The sequence below is a fragment of the Coenobita brevimanus genome, chromosome 73, assembly GCF_032717465.1.
Source record: "Coenobita brevimanus isolate Jiangsu-jjx chromosome 73, ASM3271746v2, whole genome shotgun sequence".
Taxonomy (NCBI): domain Eukaryota; kingdom Metazoa; phylum Arthropoda; class Malacostraca; order Decapoda; family Coenobitidae; genus Coenobita; species Coenobita brevimanus.
In genome coordinates, this window is record NC_137026.1 from 31,393,596 (window position 1) to 31,412,731 (window position 19,136).

Consider the following 19,136-nt stretch of genomic DNA (forward strand, 5'->3'; position numbering starts at 1 on the left):
TTCCACTCTTCCTAGCACCAGGTGAGTTTATTCAGCTTCGAAACTGAATAAAGAATAATTTAACCTAGAAACTCAGAGCCAGATATTACGGCATGCACGGCTGAAGGATCACAATAATCATTAGCAAACATTTTGATTTAAACTGTCTGCACCCCAGCGATAAAACATAAACAAGGCATATTATTTGGGGCAGCTCAACCATTCAACACAAGCCTTCTTCTTCCTTCGCATGTTTGCACGGTTCTACAGCCCTGAACATGACCTTTCAAAAACCTAATTATACACGCGTACGTACCGGTAATATACGGTACATATGTTTATCTATATATCTAGCCAGACGCCTTAATCCTGTAAGAGGTGGCCAAAAACAGATCGCCTCCATGTTGCCCTGTCCCCAGCCATTTCGATGTTCTCACCCCAGCTTACATCCCTCTCTCATATACTTTTCTACATTCATCATTAACATCATCATCCCATTTTCTTGTAACTAAACAAGTAGCTTAGTAGCCTATATAAGTACTAGACAGAGAGGGAGCTTTCAGGACCCTACTATGAGGGTTCGATATACAGTAATCTACGGACGGAAAACGTAAGCTTCAGGGAGCTAATATGGGACCTCGCAGAAATCGCTAAAGTCTATGGGAATAAGGCACCTTGTTTCCGAAAACTGATAATGAGAGGCAGAAGGATATGACCGCTTCTTGAGATGTTCTTGCGTAAATGATGAGAGAGAGAGAGAGAGAGAGAGAGAGAGAGAGAGAGAGAGAGAGGGAAACATGCGCAACACCCAGTAAGATTATTTATGACATTCTTGATAACGTCTGAAGATTTTATTCATCCTAGGAAAGCAACTATATAAAATCTTAACCCGCATATTGACAGACTGTTGTGCTCCATAAAAACCCAGCTGGCAGCCTCACAATCAAAATATTCATTATATATTTTGTTTTAAGCTGTCTCCACTCCAGTGAATAAATGCAAACTTGGTCTATTGTTTGGGGTAACTGAGCCTTTCAACACAGGTCTCCTCCTTCGTGTATTTACAGTTCTACAACGCTGAACAAGACCTCAACAAAACAGAATCGGGCCGACACACAGACAGACAAAAGCACAGTCAAACGAACGGACAAACAGACAGACTGGGGCAAAAATCTCATGAAAGGCTGACAACCCCTTCAATCTGATGATGTATTACTTTTATTCTTGTGATCGGTGCTGGAGTGGGACGCCTTCTCGCGATGGCACTGATACATCCGGTAGGCTCTACTGTCCTATTACAAAAATGTCCCTCAACTCTATCCCTATCCCCCGAGAGGATGATGGCCGGCTGCATGAGGGCAACTTCAGCCTGCAGTCCACTGAATTCACATTCAGATTAGCCTGGGGCTGCGACTACAACTATACAGGGTTCACTTTATCTTGGCCAAAAATTGACATCCCTCCATCGTGAATGCTAAGTTATAACACCATATTAATACTAGAATAAGATACTATAAAACCAGCCCGCTCTCCATCCTCGCCCCTTACTCGCACTCTCTCTCTCTCTGAAAAATAGTGTACTTCCGAATTTTTTTTCCTCTCTCTCTGAAAAGTAGGTAGGTAGGTAGGTAGGAAGGTAGGTAGGTAAGTTGGTAGGTAGGGAAGTAGGTAGGTAGATAGATAGATAGATAGATAGAGGTAGCAAAACACACACACACACACACACACACACACACACACACACACACACACACACACTTCCGTATTTTTTTTTCCTCTCTCTCTCTCTCTGAAAAGTAGTGTATTTCCGAAATTATTTTGGCTTTTTTTCCATACCACCATTGAGGTAAAAGTCTAGGCGCGTTTTTTTTATAGAGGTTTCCCCATGAGGCATAACCCTCTCTCTGATATTTAGTCCGAAAATTCATCGGAGCTTTCTGAAATGTGTATGATGAATGAATCCACATACATTTCAATTGCTCTGTCTTGCTTCGTGTCGTGTTCCTGAAGTTCTTCGGCATGTCTGACTGCTTGTTTCCAGTTTTCTGGAGTGACGGCACTTATGGCTTCTGTAACCAGAGGTTTGAGGTCAACCATTTTAAAGCTGTTCCTTTTCGCTATGTAGCACTTCACTTGAGCCCAGATCAGCTCTATGGGATTATATTGGCAGTGGTACGGTGGTAATCTCACGACGCGATGGCCTGCTTCTATAGCAATTGTATCTGTCACATATCTTTTCGTGTCCGTACGGTAAGTATTTGTCAGCTCATATAACTCAGCTTTTGACAAAGCAACACTGACTGCAACTCCCTTTTGCATCAGCCAGTTCTTGATGTCGGCTTTTCTCCATGAAGATGTAGGCAATTTCTCCACTTGTCTGCTATGGTACGATGCATTATCCATCACAATGACTGAGTTTGGTGGAATGTTGGGTAGCAGCTGCATACAGAACCATTCTTCAAAAACTGTAGCATTCATCTGATGGTGGTAATCACCATCATTTTTTGCTTGAAACACCAGCTCACCATTATTGATGAAACCGTCTGCTGTTCCAGCATGGAGAATAATCAGTCGTGCTCCTTTTCCTGTGGGCGGCTTAACTCCTGTTGCTCCTTGAGATGAAGTATCAGTCGAGCACTTTCCAACTGTGTAGTTTTGGTTCACCCAAGTTTCATCAAGGTAAACAAAGGTGTGGCCGGACTGTTTAAGCTGCCGCATTTCTCTTAAAAATCTTGACCGAGCTGCAGCGACATCGGTTCTTTCCATAAGGAATCTTCGGCCATCAACCTTTGCAAATCTGAATCCTGTTTTGAGCAGGACCTTGCGAAGGGAAGTTTCGCTACCACAGTGGCCGATTTTTTCACTGAGCTCTTCTTTTATTTTGTACACAGTTGGAATTTCTTTCCTCTCATAAAACCCCAAGACAGTTCTTCTCAATACACACTTGTCAAAGTCATCAAAACCTGTAACAGGTTCAGCACGAATCTTCTTCTTTGGTGAGGTGAACGTGGGTTTCTGTGGTGCAGCTTGAGATGAAGAACAAATTCTTCTGACTGTTGATTCGCTTGTCTTGGTGGCCATAGCTGTGCGTGCAACTGCTTTTGAGAGTGGCATTAAAGGTGCTCCATTTTCCTTTTCTTCTAAGAAGAACCTGCTTACGTTGTAGATAACAGCCTTAGCTTGGCTGTGAAGGTGGCCATATGGCGAGCTTGAAACAGAACGATCCATAGCGAGACTGTACTTGTCTGAGGGCAGGTCAGTTCTGGCGAGTGTATACTGTAATTATAGGTCAGGCGGAGGTATCGGCAAGGCCGCACTCCCCCGCTCATATGCCACATTTAGGAGGGGGGGGGGAACCTTTATACAGAAAACTCTCCTTGATTTTTACCTCAGTGGTGGTGTGGAACAAAAGTCATAATAATTTCATAATTAGTTTCGGAAATACACCAGTTTATATAGAAACCGAGAAAGAGAAAGCCAGAGACACAGGGTAAGGATCATGGAGCGGGGCTGCAGCGGTGGCCGATGGTCGGTGACATGTGGATATGGCTACAGTGGGGGAATCCCCGGTCATCCCGCCTGCCCCACCACAGCGTTCATTTCTCGCTGCGGCTACTATAGCCACGAAGAAGTGATATGAGAAGGAAGGAAAGACAAAGGATTCCCTTTTTCTGCCACACAGCTACGTGAAATGAGCTGCAAAAGAATGAAAATTTGGGTCAGGTTAAGGTGCTTGAACCATATTATTGTTGCAAGCTTCCTAACAACTATCTCATATGGGAATCAACCTTCGCCCCTACTAGAATCACAATAAATAAATAAATAAATAAATAAAAAGTCACCTCCATTTCTAACCCATTCATGTGAGGCAAGGGCGTCACTCCGACCGGCGCACTCTAACCACTATACCACAGCATGTCTAACAGTAAAACATGTCATAAAACCAGTGACACTCTATTTAGGGCCGGGTGAACATGTGTAACTGCAAGACCTTCCCAGCGCTTATGAGGGAACCTGACCCACAAAGCTCTCTCTCTCTCTCTCTCTCTCTCCCTCTCTCTCTCACACACACACACACACACACACACACACACACACACACACACACACACACACACACACACATCGACAGCCTACAGAAATGAGGTACCAACGGGCAAACATACGCACGTACGTTCAAACACATAAACATGCACAAATGCAAACACGTACACACATGCATGAGTACGCATTCATCTTTAAGTACGAAGACTAATTCCTGCTACCGTAAACGATTTTATTCAATTCAGAAAAGATCTAACATACTGTGGAAGACATAAATAATATCTATAAACATCTTCGGTACGACAAAAGGATACCGCCTGTTTACACCTTCCTATTTTCATCAACTAAAGTCACAAAGTTCCTCCCTTCTTCCTCCCCCTTTTGAAAAGTACAGCAAAAAAAGTTATCCTCTTCTCCCTCCCCCCGTGAAAAAAAGGGGGGGGGCACGTGCCAGCCTAATATTCCCCCTTGGTGATGATTCACACTCCATTTTCCTACCAACGCTACCTCTCGAGCCCCCTCCTTCCACCCCTCCCGCCTCTGTGTGTGTGTGTGTGTGTGTGTGTGTGTGTGTGTGTGTGTGTGTGTGTGTGTGTATCACTTCCTCACTCACTTCACCCAATGTCCTCCCCTCTCCCTTCTTATTCATCCCATCCCTCATTCCCTCTCCTCCCTCCCATTCTCATTCCTTGTCTTTACGTCGTTCATCCCCTCCCCCCTCCAACCTCTCTCACTCTCCTTCCCTCCTAGCTCATTTTCTCTCCCTCCCTCCCTCTACAGTGAGCAACTGGAGCGTGGCGTAGACAAACAAAAGATAACCACGTGAGCCTCCCCGTCTCTCTCTCTCTCTCTCTCGCGCACACACACACACACACACACACACACCGCTAGCTGGTGCAGTGGTAACGTTCTCGCTTGCCAACTGGTGGACGGGAGTTCGCGCCTCGCTCAGGTTGCGAAAAGTTTCACTGACGAAGTAGGTGGTTACTGTCCCCGCTGAGCAAGGGGACGGGTGTGTGCGTATGTGAAGGTCACAGCCTTGCCCTTAGATCGAACTATATGAGCTCTCAGCTCCTTTCCGGGAGGGTAAAAGCTGACGATCACGACCATCAAGTGATCCTGACCGACCCGGTGAATTACACACACAGATCCACTTACACCTACCTACCTTCTTACCAATTCACACACAGACACACACACACACACACACACACACACACACACACACACACACACACACTCCAGGCCACAAAACTGAGCAGCAAACGATTACAGGTATCCATAAGCGAACCGTAAATTACTCTGAGCTCCAAGACACTGAACTGAACCGATAATTACTAAGGCAATTTATCTCCCGCATGTCATTAACGTCTTTAATAATATGACGTCTTTTTATTTTATTTTATTATTTACATTTTATTATTGGTACCTCCAGGCTACTCTACTCAGCTTACGCGAGACTCTTATGAACAGAAGGGGTAAGATTTTTCCTTCATTAATCCTTTCACAGCCACATGTCCTCCCAAAACTGAGTGAAATTATCGGAAGGCAACAATAAATAAATAAATATCACTGGATTCAAGGGGTTAACTATCTAATTATGGTGACGTCTTAAGTTTCATACTTTTCTTTACTGCCAAATGATAACATCCACCTAAGGAAATTATCTGCATTAGCATCTTCAGTAATGTGTCATCTTTCATACTAATCTCTCTAATCCAGGTCAAATTATTCAGTTATGGAAAAACCTCTGCTGTTGTAATAGTTTTAAAAATCAATATCACTTAACTCATTCTGTGGGTGGACGTGGTATATATTTATTCTTGCTATCACCAGGTGGCTTTATTCACTTCAGAAGCCTCTATACTTGTTTCACTATCACAACTGGCAAATCTCCATCTCGAAAGATGAGTATAACGACAGATTAAAAAAAACTTATGATGCTAATAACGAAGACGTGTTATGGAATGGATGCACAGCCCGCGTCCATTTCTGTCACTGAGCTACGTAAAATATGCTGCGATTGTGCGTAAAGATAAGCCAAGTTACGGTGAAAGAGCTACAGCAGTGAAATGATCAAAATACAAGTTCTATGAAGTCTTTCATAACCAGAATGTATTTTGTTCTTGTCACCAACAGCCTGCTTTTCTCAGCTCACGTATTAGAAACAACTTCCATTCCTTTCGTAGCACAACGGGGCAAATCCGACCGCTGGAGGCAACTCCAACCGGTAGTGAAAAAAAAAATGAATAAATATATTCTTTTTAAAGTGATCTCAATTTTCAATGCTTTTTATATTTATTCTTTATACAGTACTCTTAAATTTTTCAAATCGTTAAGGGTTGCCCCCAGTAGTCAGATTTGCCTCATTCTACGGTGCCAAGACTTCTTATTTTTACAAATGAGTCGACCAACAACTGTGTTGGGATTTCAATTTACAGTGAGAGACATAGAACAGTAAGGCTTGGATCGGTTTTAACACGATTCTGGAATATTTAAATTATATACAGTCACTCTCTCTCTCTCTCTCTCTCTCTCTCTCTCTCTCTCTAAACACACACACACACACACACACACACACACACACACACACACACACACACACACACACACACACGAGGGTGTTTTACGGTACGATGTTTTTTAACCTGTCGTTAATATGTAAACACTCCTCGTACTGTTGCTGTTGTTTCCCCCCAGCTCATATGGACAGGAACCCGGTCGTCTGCAGGCTGAAGATGCCTTTGCCCTGAAGTCCACCATTCTCCTTACGGGGAATAGGGAGGGAGTACGTGAGGGACATTTGTAAAACGTGGAGGGTCCATTTGTCTGATCATTTTTGTGCCACCACGCGAAGATGTCCCTCTCCACCACCGACCCGTCGTATTAAGGAGGATTAACGCATCCATTAGCGACCCATCAATTACCTCGGCTCAAAAGACATTAGACTGCATCGATAATTATGATGCCAATTTATCCTCCAAGTAATTAAGGAGTGAATTACTACAATTTGAGAGAGAGAGAGAGAGAGAGAGAGAGAGAGAGAGAGAGAGAGAGAGAGAGAGAGAGGAATGGAAATGAATGGAAGTCTAGGAAAAGAATGTGAAGGAAACGTGAAATAAAAATAGGGTGATTTAATGAAAGAATGGTTTGCCAGAAGGACGAACCAGACAACAAAAGGGATGGAATAGAGGAATGGGATAAACAGAATAAACTTCGGATGATGGATGTAAGGCTGGATGGATGGTTGAATGGAATGTGTAAGGCTGGATGATACTGGATAAATGAATGAATGGATGGATGGATGGACAGATAGACAGACAGAAAGATGGGTGGATGGACTGATAGATGGATGGATGGATGGACAAACTGGCTGATAGACGGAAAGATGGATGAACGATAACAGACGGACTGGCTGACATTAAAGATTAAACAGATGAGGGGACAGAGAAAAGAACTGCATAGAAAGACGCAAAGGAAGGATGGGCAGTCTGACAGAAACGAACTATGATAAAAAGCGGTTGGATGGATGAACAGATATACTGACAAGTGTAAAGACGTCATGCAGTGGAATTTTAAGGGATGATGGTGATATATAGAGTGACAAAATGATTCATAGATATACTGCAGACAGACGAATGGCCCGTAAGGACAGAAGCGAAAGAAGGATGGATAGTTTGGCAAATAGATGAACTACACAAGATGGATGGATGGCAATGGGGTGAGACTGAAGAAATGGATATAAGGCTTGGAAAATAAATGATCTGTTGAGTAAAGATAAATGGATCACAGGATAAGAGAAAGATATGGAGGGAAGGTGACGTGAGAAGAGAGGAGACAAAAAGAGAGGGAAAGACAGGAGAGGAGTAGAGGAGAGGGAAGGGAGAACTGAATTAGAGAGGAACAAAGGGAAGGCAAATAAAAGAGAGGAATGGGTACTGAGGAAAGACTGGGTGATGGGAGGAGAGGAAGAAATGAGGGTGAGAGGGAAAGTTAATGAAGTTTCAAAGCACCAGGGAGGGAGGGAAATGAAAGAGAAGAAAAGTGAAAGAGTTAAGGAAGGAAAGGTCAGGAAAAGAATGTGGACGGAAGTAAAAGGGAAGAATTGGTGAGGGGCGAAGGAGGAGATGAAGGAAGGGAAAAGTGAAGAAGGCATCAAAGTGTGAAAGATGGAGGGAAGCAAGAAAATAAAATAAAGGATAGTAAGGGAAGGATACAGGAAAATGAAGGAAAGCATGGGAAAAGACTGGGCGCAAGAAGGGAAGAAGGAAGAAGGTTGGGAGGGAAACTGACGGAGGTAACAAAGTATGAAGGATGGAAGGAGAGAAGAGAGGGGAAAGAAAAAGGAGAAAGGAAGGCAGGACGGAAAGTAAAAAAACGATAGACACGGAATGCGAAGGGAAGCATGAGGAAATACTGGCTCCAGGCAGAAAGAGAGCAAAGTAGGAGTTAGGGAGTGAAAGTGACGAGGAGACTAGGGGAATGGAAGGATGGGCGGGATGAAAAGCAGTGATGGGAACGGAGGGGAAAGGAAGGGAAGGATGTACGAGATGAAAAACAGAAGGGATGGAAAGGAAAGAAAGGGGGAGTAGGAGAAGAATTGGGAAAGTATGAAGAGAGAAGACGTGAATGGAAGGATAAACAGCAGACAACGAAGAACATGGTCTGGTTCGTTCCTTTGGCAATATGTGAACAATAAACCCAAACCAACCCTTGGATTCAAACCTTTTACGGACCACATCCAGCTGGAGAGCCTTAACCCACAAAACCACCACTACCCACCTGGCATTTCTTTCTTATAGTTATATGGTTACTACCCAACGTAAAAATGGCATCCTGCAACTTTTCACTAAGCGCTGCGTCACCTGAAGATGGCACTATACATCGAGCAAGCAGCAGACGCCCCCACGTACGTAAGAGTTATTGTTATTTCCTAGTCAATAAAGAATCGCCTTGTTCTATACAGTCCTTGAATTAAAACCGGTACTTTTCAATATTTCTGGTATTCGGATTGACAGGGGGAATGTCCTTAGAGGAAGATCGAAATGGGGGAAACCTGGTTATATGTTCACAAAACCCCGTGAGAAAGTGTCATTTATACGCGGTCTACAATATCGAAGAAAAACGCTGGAAGAAAATAAATAAATAAATAAATATGGGTGGAAGAAAAGCAATGGTGTGGAACGGGATGGAGAGGAGATTTTGATGGATGACTGAATTCAAGAGAAGGTGTGAGGATCGAGAGGAAAAAGAGTAAGCAGCATGCAAGGAGTGAAGGAAGGAAGGAAGGAGAAAATAGAGAAATTAAAAAATGAAAGGATGGAAGAAGCACACGAGAGAGACCAGATGGATGAACAGTTGACTGGAAAGAAGACAAGGATGAAAGAAAATGAGAGGTATGAGACGAAGGAGGAAGTAAGCATGGATGACAGATGGATGGACTGACGATTATAAAGAAAAGGAACGAAGAAAAATGGAAAAAAATATGAAACAACAAAGGAAGCAACGAAAGACTGATGCATGTAGGCTATGTATGATAAGAAAGAAAGAATGGAAGGAAGAGGAGAAGACGGGAAGATGCTGACAGACTACTGAATGCAAAGAGGAGAGGGATGAAAGGAAACAATGACAGCGGCATGAGAGAGATGGAGGAAAGGAAGGAAGGAAGGAAGGAGGAAAGAAAACAGGGAGATGGAAGAATAAGAGGAATAGATGGATCAAAGGTACAAGACTGGAAGGAAAGAAGAGAGGAGGAAAGATCGTGATGGATGGCTGAATGCAAGAAGAGAAAGGGTGAGGGATGAGGGGAAATGAGAAGCATGTGAGGGGTACAGCAGAGGGAACGAGGAAGGAAGGAAGGAAGGAAGGAAGGAACGAACGAACGAACGAAGATAAAGAAAGACGGACAGAAGGAAGGAAGGAGGGAGGGAATGGAGAGAAGAAAGGAGAAACGGAAGGAAGCGAAATAAAAAAATAAAATGAAAGGATGGAAAAAAGGAGGTCCAAAAGACGGAAAGAATGATGAGCGAAAGATAAAAACGGTAGGAAATATAGACTGACAAGATATTCAGGAATTAGTAGTAGAAAACTGCGTAAATGAGACACTGAAAAAGATATTAATACCACTATAAACAGGAACAAAATATGAAAAGATGATTGAATGAGTGGTCAACAGTAAGGAACATCGGTAGAGAAATGTAGGGGGAAAAAAAACTGCCAAAATGTTCAATAAAATAGCAAGAAAAGGATAGAAAATTAGCTGGAGGGAAGGAAAAACATGAACTACCAAAAAAAAAAAAAAAAAAAAGGTGGCTACATCAATAAAGAATAGTTACTGAAATAATAAAAGTGAAGTATGATGGGAAAACACCAAAGATACACGGAAGAAAATGAAGGAGGGCAGAAAAAAAGGGAAAGGAGTGGGGAAAAAATACAAGCTAGCCCAAACCAAGAGAGTAGGTTAAATGAGGGAAAGGAAAGGAAAAAAAAAAATGAACAGAAAGGCAGCAGGTAGGGAGCGAGGGAGGGAAAGCAGCAAAGAGGTAGCTAAGGAAGAACGGAGGAAAGGATGGAGGGAAAGGAGGAGGAGGAGGAGGGAGGGAAAATGCAGATGGAGGGCCGAACACATGACTTGAATAAAAATGGGGTGAAGAAAGCCGACGAAAGAAGAAAATGTTAAAGAAAAAACAAGAAAAAAAAAAAAAGACAAATACTCAAATGAATACCAGAAAGACAGATTTATTGATTTTTGCGAGGACGAAACGGGAGGGATGGACAGAAAGAAAATGAAATATAGAATGGACTGAGAAAGACATAAAGAAAATAAGGAACGAGAGGTAAGGATAACAGGAAATGGAGGATGGTTAGAAAGATACATATACTGACAGCGAGAGAGAGAGAGAGAGAGAGAGAGAGAGAGAGAGAGAGAGAGAGAGAGAGAGAGAGAGTGTGTGTGTGTGTGTGTGTGTGTGTGTGTGTGTGTGTGTGTGTGTGTGTGTGTGTGTGTGTGTGTGTGTGTGTGTGTGTGTGTGTGTGTGTGTGTGTGTGTGTGTGTGTGTGTGTGTGTGTGTGTGTGTGTGTGTGTGTGTGTGTGTGTGTGTGTGTGCCAGCAATGTAATTATTTGGGTATTAGTACTAAACTCATATAATCCTATGTAACTATCTACTTATCTACTGTGCAATTATCTGGGTATTAGACTTCACATGCTGGTGTTCATCCCCCTCCCTCTTCAGCCACACTTCCATATACCACTCCCCTTCCAAACCCCTCGACCCCTTCCACTCCTTACCTCCCTAACCCCCTTCTCCCTCCAAACCTCTTCAGATGTCTCCCTCTATACTCCCATCCCCTTCCAACCATCTCTCTCTAACCCCTCCTAACCATTCTTACCTTGTTCCTCTAAGTCTAAATTCTCCCAATCTTCTCCAACCTCCTCCCTCCAAACCCCTCCACCCCTCTCTCTCTAAACCACCTCCATCTAAGCTCTCCAACCTTCTCCCTCCAAACCCCCACTCTCTCTAACCCCACCTTTTCCATCTAACCCCTCCAATCTTCCCCCGCCAAACCCCTCCGCCCACTCGCTCTAACCCATCTCCTCCATCTAACCTTTCCAACCTTCTCCCTCCAAACCCCTCCCCCCCATCTCTAACCCCCACGCTCCTAGCCTCTCAGTCCATTACCTCGCTCAGCCACTCCTCACACCCTTTTTACCCCCAGCAAGTAAGCTCTAAAGTAAAGTAAAAGGAAAGAGGCGCTTCCATCAGCATGAGTGTAAACGTAACAGAAAATAAAAAAAGACTGAATATATAAGTAAAATGAATGATATACCTGAAAATAAAGAACATACCCCCATTGAAACCCGTAACGCATTTTATCAGTTTATTCTTATCTCCAGTCGATTTTATTCAGCTAAAGAAAAGATACCACATAATGGACTGATGAAAGTTGTATTCAACGTTGGCTCCAACAGTTTCTCCTACATTTAATAATATTCTGTAATGGTAGCTAGAATGAAATATAGAAACCTCACCGCATTGAAGGAGTTTATAGCAAGAACACAGAACTTAAATAATAATAATAATAATAATATAACAATAATAATAAATAATAATAATGACGATAACAGCAACTATAATAATAATAATAATAATAAACACATGGTCTTTCCTGAGCTAAATTAAATCGTCTGTAGCTGGCAAGAATAAAACAGAAAAAAAAAAATTGGAGTGAAGTGTTTAAAGGCAAGAATGATCAGTCGCCAATCCCTGAGTGGCATTGTGTGACCAATATCTCATATCCTTAAAAAGAAAAGGATATGGGGATCTATTTTTGTTTTGCATGCGTGAGTGCTGGGAGGTGTGGGGGTGAGGCGAGGGTGTAGTAAACATGAGTGTTAGTGTAAGGTGGTGTGGGGTGAGACGGTATGGGAGTGGGAAGATGACGGTGTTGTGAGCATCTGTGTTGGAAGGTGAAGGGTGGGAAGGTATGGGTGTGTGGAGGTGAGGGTGTAGTGAACATGAGTGTTAGGCGATGTGGGATGAGAAGGTATGGGGGTGGGAAGGTGAGGGTGTTGTAAGCATGAGTGCTGGAAGGTGTAGGGTGGGAAGGTATGAGGGTGGGAAGGTGAGGGTGTAGTGAGCATAAGTATTGGGAGGTAGGGGGTGGGAAGGTATGAGGGTGGGGAGATGAGGATAAGAGCATGACTGTTGGAAGGTGTGGGGTGGGAAGGTAGGGAGGTGGAGAGGTGAGGGTGTCGTGTGTATGAGTGTTGGGAGGTGGGGAGTGGGGAGGCGAGGGTGTAGTAAGCATTTTTTTTTTTTAATAACAGAACGGAGGAAGGAAAAATAAATTATTAAAAAAAATAATCCATACACCATATTACTGGTGTCCTCTGTTCATAAAATATCTGTAACAATTAGACTTGAACAGCTGTGGGTTGAAATTTGAATTTTGGGTTGGGAGGGAAACAACTCTAGGGAAGCGAGAGATGCAGTTCGGGGAATGAAAGAATTCTGATAGGCAGAAGTTCTGCAATATGGCTGAGTGACATTCCAGTCATGAGCGCTACCAGATGCCCGTGCAGCACGAGGGAAGGCATGGAGAGGTGGCACCATGGACGCAACTTCGTCTAAGCATTTGCCATAAAAATATCTGTAAAATAATGCAAGGGGGGCAACAATCCTACTTACTTGCAGGGGAGGTAGTTTATTTGTAATGGAAGGTAGTTAATAATTCTAACAGCTTTGTTCTGAACTTTGTCTAGTTGTTTTAATGCAACCTCTCCACATCCATCCCACAAGGGTGGGCAATATTCAAGCTGAGAGCGCACATGACTCTTATAAATCATAGCTAACTGCTCATCAGCGAAGAAGTTACGGACTCTGTGCAATAATCCAAGTTTTTTTTAGGCGGTTTTAGCAAGTGACCTAACATGAGAGGTCCAACTGAGGCCATTGTTAAGTGAGACGCCAAAAATTTCAATACTTTTGGAGATGGGAATATTAGTAGCACCGAAGGTAATGTACGAATCTGGCAATATCTGTCTATTAGTAAATTGTATATATTTAATTTTACTAGCATTAAAAGAGACAAGGTTGTTTTGTCCCCATTCACTGATCGTAGATAGGTCTTGATATATGGAGATGGCTGTACTGAGTTGAGAGGTAGAGATATTAGACTTTGTAAATGGGTGTCTGAGTGTGAATGAACTATGTTTTTGTTGAGTCATTTGCGTATAAATGGATGGGACTGTGGGTGACATATAAGAGATCATTAATATGAACCAGGAATAGGGTTGGCGCCAGAACTGACCCCTGCGGCACGCCGGCGTTAATTGAGTGACAATTGGAATATACATCATCTACTTTTATTTTCCTGTCACTAAGATATGAAGAAATCAAAGGAACAAAAGACGTTAGTCCACAGCAAGGGAGTTTGGACAGCAGGGAGGCGAAGTGAGTGCCGTATGTCGGAGTACCTAATCAATTTTGCCTCAAGATGAGTAAATTTTGCACACCTCATTTCAACTCCAGGAACCCCAGTCAGTAACTAGAAACATTACTGTGAGTGAAATATGCCTGATTCTACTGTATATAGCATTGTCTCAGGCAGCAAATCAACTTTCCATTACAAAAAAAAATATAAAAGTTTAATTATGGCAAATAATAATATATCCATCTTGCTGGGTTAGTATCCCAAGTTGGGGTATGGGTGTGGGTATATGCGTGGGTGTCGTGAGCATATGCAGGTGAGTGGGTGTCGTGAGCATGTGCAGGTGTGTAGGTGTCGCGAGCATGTGCAGGTGTGTAGGTGTCGCGAGCACGTGCAGGTGTGTAGGTGTCGCAAGCATGTGTGGGTGTAGTGAGAATGTGTTGGCGTAATAGCTTGTATGGGTGTAGTAAGTATGTGTGGGTGTAGTGAGCATGTGGGAGTAGGCGTGGTGACCATCTAAAGTGTATGGGCGTGGACATGTGGCAGTGGAGTTTACGAGTTCTACTTAACACAGGAATGTAAGGGGGGAAGGGCGTGGTGAGCATGTGTGAAAGTGTAGTGTGTTTGTGAGAGAAGGTGAAGCCAACATTCGCTTATACTGATATGGGTGTTGGTAAACGTGGATGTAATTAGCAAGTCTGGGCGTAAATCTGGGCGTATGGCGTACATTTGGGCGTACACATGTGGCACCAGCGTCTGTGAATTCTTAGGTCCCTTGTTAGCTGTGGTGCTTCAGTGGCGATGGTAGAGTCCACATCCCGGGGCGCCTGACCAGCCTGACCCATATTCCCACCACCACCACCTCTCTCTCTCTCTCACTCTACCATTCCCCAGACCTATCGATTCTTCCACCGCTATTCTCCAATCACATTCCATTTTTTCCCTCCATTTTTCTCCTTAATATCTTCCCTCCACATCCTCACTCTCTTTTTTTACCCCCATCTTCCTTCTCTCCATTTCGACCCTCACTCTCATCCGTCTCTCAGATTTCTTGATTTGTCCATCCTTTTTTCTCCCTCCCGTCTCTCACCTCTTCCTTCCATCCTCCACTCCCTTGTTTTTCTTTTTTTTTACCTCCACCCTTCATTCCCTCCACTCCATTTTCACCCTGACCCTTATCCGTCCCTCTGACCTCTCGATTCTCCCACCCCTCTTCTTCCTCGTCGCTTTCCTCCCTCTCCATCCTTCTCATTTTTTTCTTATTTCCTTCTTCTTTCCCTCTCACCCCTCCATTTCCCCACCTTCCCTCTCCTCGACTCCTTCATCACCCTGACTCTCAACATCCCATCTCGTCTTTCGATTTTGCTATCCCTTTTCTCCAAGCCTTCCTCCATTCTCCTTCCTTTTTCCCTCTCCCTCCTCCTCATCCTTTTCACCTCCTTCCCCTCCCTTCTACTCCCGCTTCATCCTAACTCCCACCTTTCCCTCGTTATTCTGCCTCCCCTTTCTCTCCCAGTTTCCTTCCTCCATCCTATTCCCTCTTATTTCTCCTCTTCCTCCTACCCATCATTTTCCTCACTTCCCCACCCCTCTACACCCCCTTCATCCTAACTCCCACTTCTCCCTCTTTATTCTACTACCCCTTTTCTTTCCAGTCTCTTTCCTCCATCCTATTCCCTCATGTTTCCTTCCTTCCCTCCCTCTCTCGCCCTGTATGCCATCCCCTGTGTCCACTACCCATTATTTTCATCTACTCTTCTGGACTCCTCTGAGGTGCGTTGAATAACCTGTACCGCTTTTATTTTAACTTGGTCTAAACTTGCTTTATCTCCATCTTGAATGCTGAGCTATATCGACAGAGTAAAACAAGAATATGGTAGTCACGAAGGGGCGTTTTGTAAAGGATGTAGAGCCGAAATATTGTTTTTCTGCCACTAAGTTACATGAAACTGCTTGAAAAGGGCGAAAATCAGGGCCAAGTTAAGGTGAAAGAACTATAGCCTCGAAAAGAGACAAAATAATACCTGCAGAATCTGATGAATTCTTTTGGTTTATTCTTGCTATTTCTAGATGATTTTATTCATCTTTGGGAAGTGAAAGCTATATACAGTATAACCCTTCTAGGAAAAAAAAAAAATCCTTAAATTTCTCTCCTAAACTGAATAAAATCGTCTGCAGGTAAAACGAATGAAATAAAAACTACGAACGAAATAAAAAACTGTCATCGGATGTGAAGATGTTAAAGCATTATGATCTCTCTCCTTCACCGCTCCCAAACTATCACCAATCCCTCCACTTCACACATCATTCTTCTTCAGTCTCTTCAGTCTCTCTCTCTCTCTCTCTCTCTCTCTCTCTCTCTCTCTCTCTCTCTCTCTCTCTCTCACCTCGCTGGGTCTCGGGTGGAAGCGTTTTTACGACCAGTCATCCTTTTTCTGACATCCGTGATCGCAGGGCAGGTAGGTGGGGAAGGGGAGAGGAAAGGGGGAAAAGGAGTGAGAAGGGAGGGAAAATGAAGAGAAGAGAAAAAGGGGAGAATGAGAGGGACAGGAAAGGGGGAGAATGGAGGAGAGAGGAGAGGAGAGGTGAGGAGAGGAGAGGGACAGGAAAGGGGGAGAATGGAGGAGAGAGGAGAGGAGAGGTGAGGAGAGGAGAGGGAGGTGAGATGGGGAGAGGGTGTGCGGAGGCAGAGCAAATGGAGACAAGGGGGAAAACGGAGGGAGATGTGGAGGGAGATGGGGGAGGAGGTGAGAGAAGGACAGAAGGATGGGAGAGGGGGCAGAGGAGATGGAGGGGTGAGGGGAAACGGAGGGAGGGGGTTGGAGGGTGGAGGTGAGGGAAGGTGTAGGAGGATGGAGGTGAAGAGGAGTAAACTGAGGAATGCAAGGGGTCGAGGGAGGCAGATAAGTGAAAGAAAATACTGGATGGATGGGTGGTTGGGGTGAATGTGAGGGGGAAGAGGAGGCAGAGAAGGGGAACACAGGAAAAGGGAGAGAAGGGGAGAGCAACGGAGATGACGGGGAGGAAATTGGGAGATGAAGTGGAGGGAGGAGTAAGCGGGGATGAAGGGTTAGAGGAAGATGGACGGAAATGGAGGGGAGAAGGGGCGGAGATGAAGAGGAAAGTAAGAGGAGGGAGAAGATTGAGGGAGGGGACGGGGGAAGCGGATATGAAGTGAGAGAAGATTATGGAGGATTGGGAGGAGGAGAAGCAGGTACCGGGAGGGGGGAGGGCGAGGTGGAAGGTGGAATATGGTGGAAGGGAGGGGGAGAGATGGGGGAGGGCAAGAGGGGTGGTGGACAGGGGGGTGGAGGGAGGGGAGTTGCGGATATGAAGAAAACTGGAGGGAAAATAAGAGTCTTAAGAGAAATAGGAGGAGGAAGAGGAGGAGGAGGAAATCGCCGAAAAGGAGTAAGAATATACATGAAAGAACAAGGGAGGAATAGGAGGTGAAGGGGAGAGGAGAGGAAAGACGCGTGGGAAAAGGGGAGGTAATAGGCAGATATGAAGTGGGAGGAAAAAAAAAGATGACATAATGAAGGGAGGAAAGGGAGAGGTGATGTAAGGAAGAAGCAGAATGGATTGGGAAGAAATCGGGAGGAACGGGAGGGAAGTGAAGACTTAGATTAATGAAATTGGAAGGTAAAAATATTTAATTATGTTCAGCTTAAGAGAGATTTCTCATACTGATGATTCCTTAGTTTTGTTTACTATTTACTTTTTTTTTTAATTTATATATATATTTATATATATATATATATATATATATATATATATATATATATATATATTTTTGCCAGTGACGGGGTTTGAAACAGACCATGTATTTGGTGACCGAGTTAGAAACAGACCATTTTTGCAGTGTGGGGGTTATAAACAGACCATTTTATAGATGCGCGGTTAGAAACAGACCATTTTTTGTAGTGACGGCTCTAAACAGGCCAATTTTTGTAGTGACGACTCTTAACAGACCAATTTTTGTAGTGACGGCTCTAAACAGACCATTTTTTGTAGTGACGGGGTTACAAACAGAACATTTTGTATTGACGGGGTTAAAAACAGACCATTTTTGTGGTCGGAGTTAGAAACAGATCGTTTTGCAGTGATGGGGTTAGAAAAAGTCTCCATTTATGTCTTTGTAACCTCACTTCTCTCCCTAAACTGAACACAACCGTCTGGAGGCAGCAAAATAAATAATTACGTGAAATAAAACAATGTTACCAGATTCAAGAGGTTTAATCAGCTCACTTACTGCAAGAGTTAAAGTCGAAATTAAATCGTCTGGAGACAGCACGATACGAGAAATGCGCCACCGGGCTAAGGGGTCAAGATGCCAAGTGGTAAGTGGCTTATGGCGTCAGTTGGGGTGGAGGCAGGCATCAGTGTCACCCTTAAGTGGCAGGTTTCTCAATTATGTAACACCTGTGCAGGGGGCGTATGTTGGACCCTTAACGTCAAAAATTCCGGACTATATTAGCCATAGCCCTTAAACCTGCCATTGGGTAATATAAATCTGAATGTTACAGTTATCAATGTATTTCTTATTTTCTGTGATGTAGAGCCAGGATTCCGGGGGACTGGTTGATTGTGTGGCATTCACTATGGTCAGGTGGCTTAAAGTTCTCCCCCTCGTGCTTTATTATTAATCTGTTTATAAAACCAACCTCACCTCATCTTCAGGTGAGAGTCTGGGTGGTGGTGATGGAGGCGGTGACAATGATGGTAGTGGTGGTGGCGGTACAGGCTAAATTATTTCCACTATTCGCTCCACACACAATCTGAACACACTATAGCCTAACCCTGGACTCCTCAACTCCACAAAAGAATTACCATTTTATTTTTAACTTTCTTTGTTTCCCAACCCGCACATCCAAAAGTAAAAGAGGGAGCAATAATTTTTGAAGCTGATAAGCGTCCGAGGTCGTAAAGGGTAAGGAGAGGTGTGATGGGGGTCTTGTGAGCAAAGATTGGACGTGGATCTCTCTCTCTCTCTCTCTCTCTCTAAAGTAAATCAATAAAACATAAAAAGATACAGTAACTTCCTATTATGGAAGACTTTCTCTAGCTCACCTACGCATCTATTCTATCTACCGCGTACCCTGGACCCCCCCCAAGACGCAAGAACAAATAGTGTGTATGAATCAATTACACACACACACAATTTCTTCTTTTATAACTCAAG

The 19,136-nt window shown here is 43.7% G+C and overlaps 1 protein-coding gene across 1 annotated transcript; it reads right to left on the reverse strand.

Moving 5' to 3' along the window:
* Nucleotides 1–1,890: 1,890 nt before the first annotated feature.
* On the reverse strand, nucleotides 1,891–3,207 carry LOC145407517 (uncharacterized). Its single transcript, XM_080278440.1, has one exon. The coding sequence runs from the start codon at nucleotides 3,205–3,207 to the stop codon at nucleotides 1,891–1,893; it is 1,317 nt and encodes a 438-aa protein (XP_080134566.1).
* Between the last annotated feature and the right edge of the window lie 15,929 nt (nucleotides 3,208–19,136).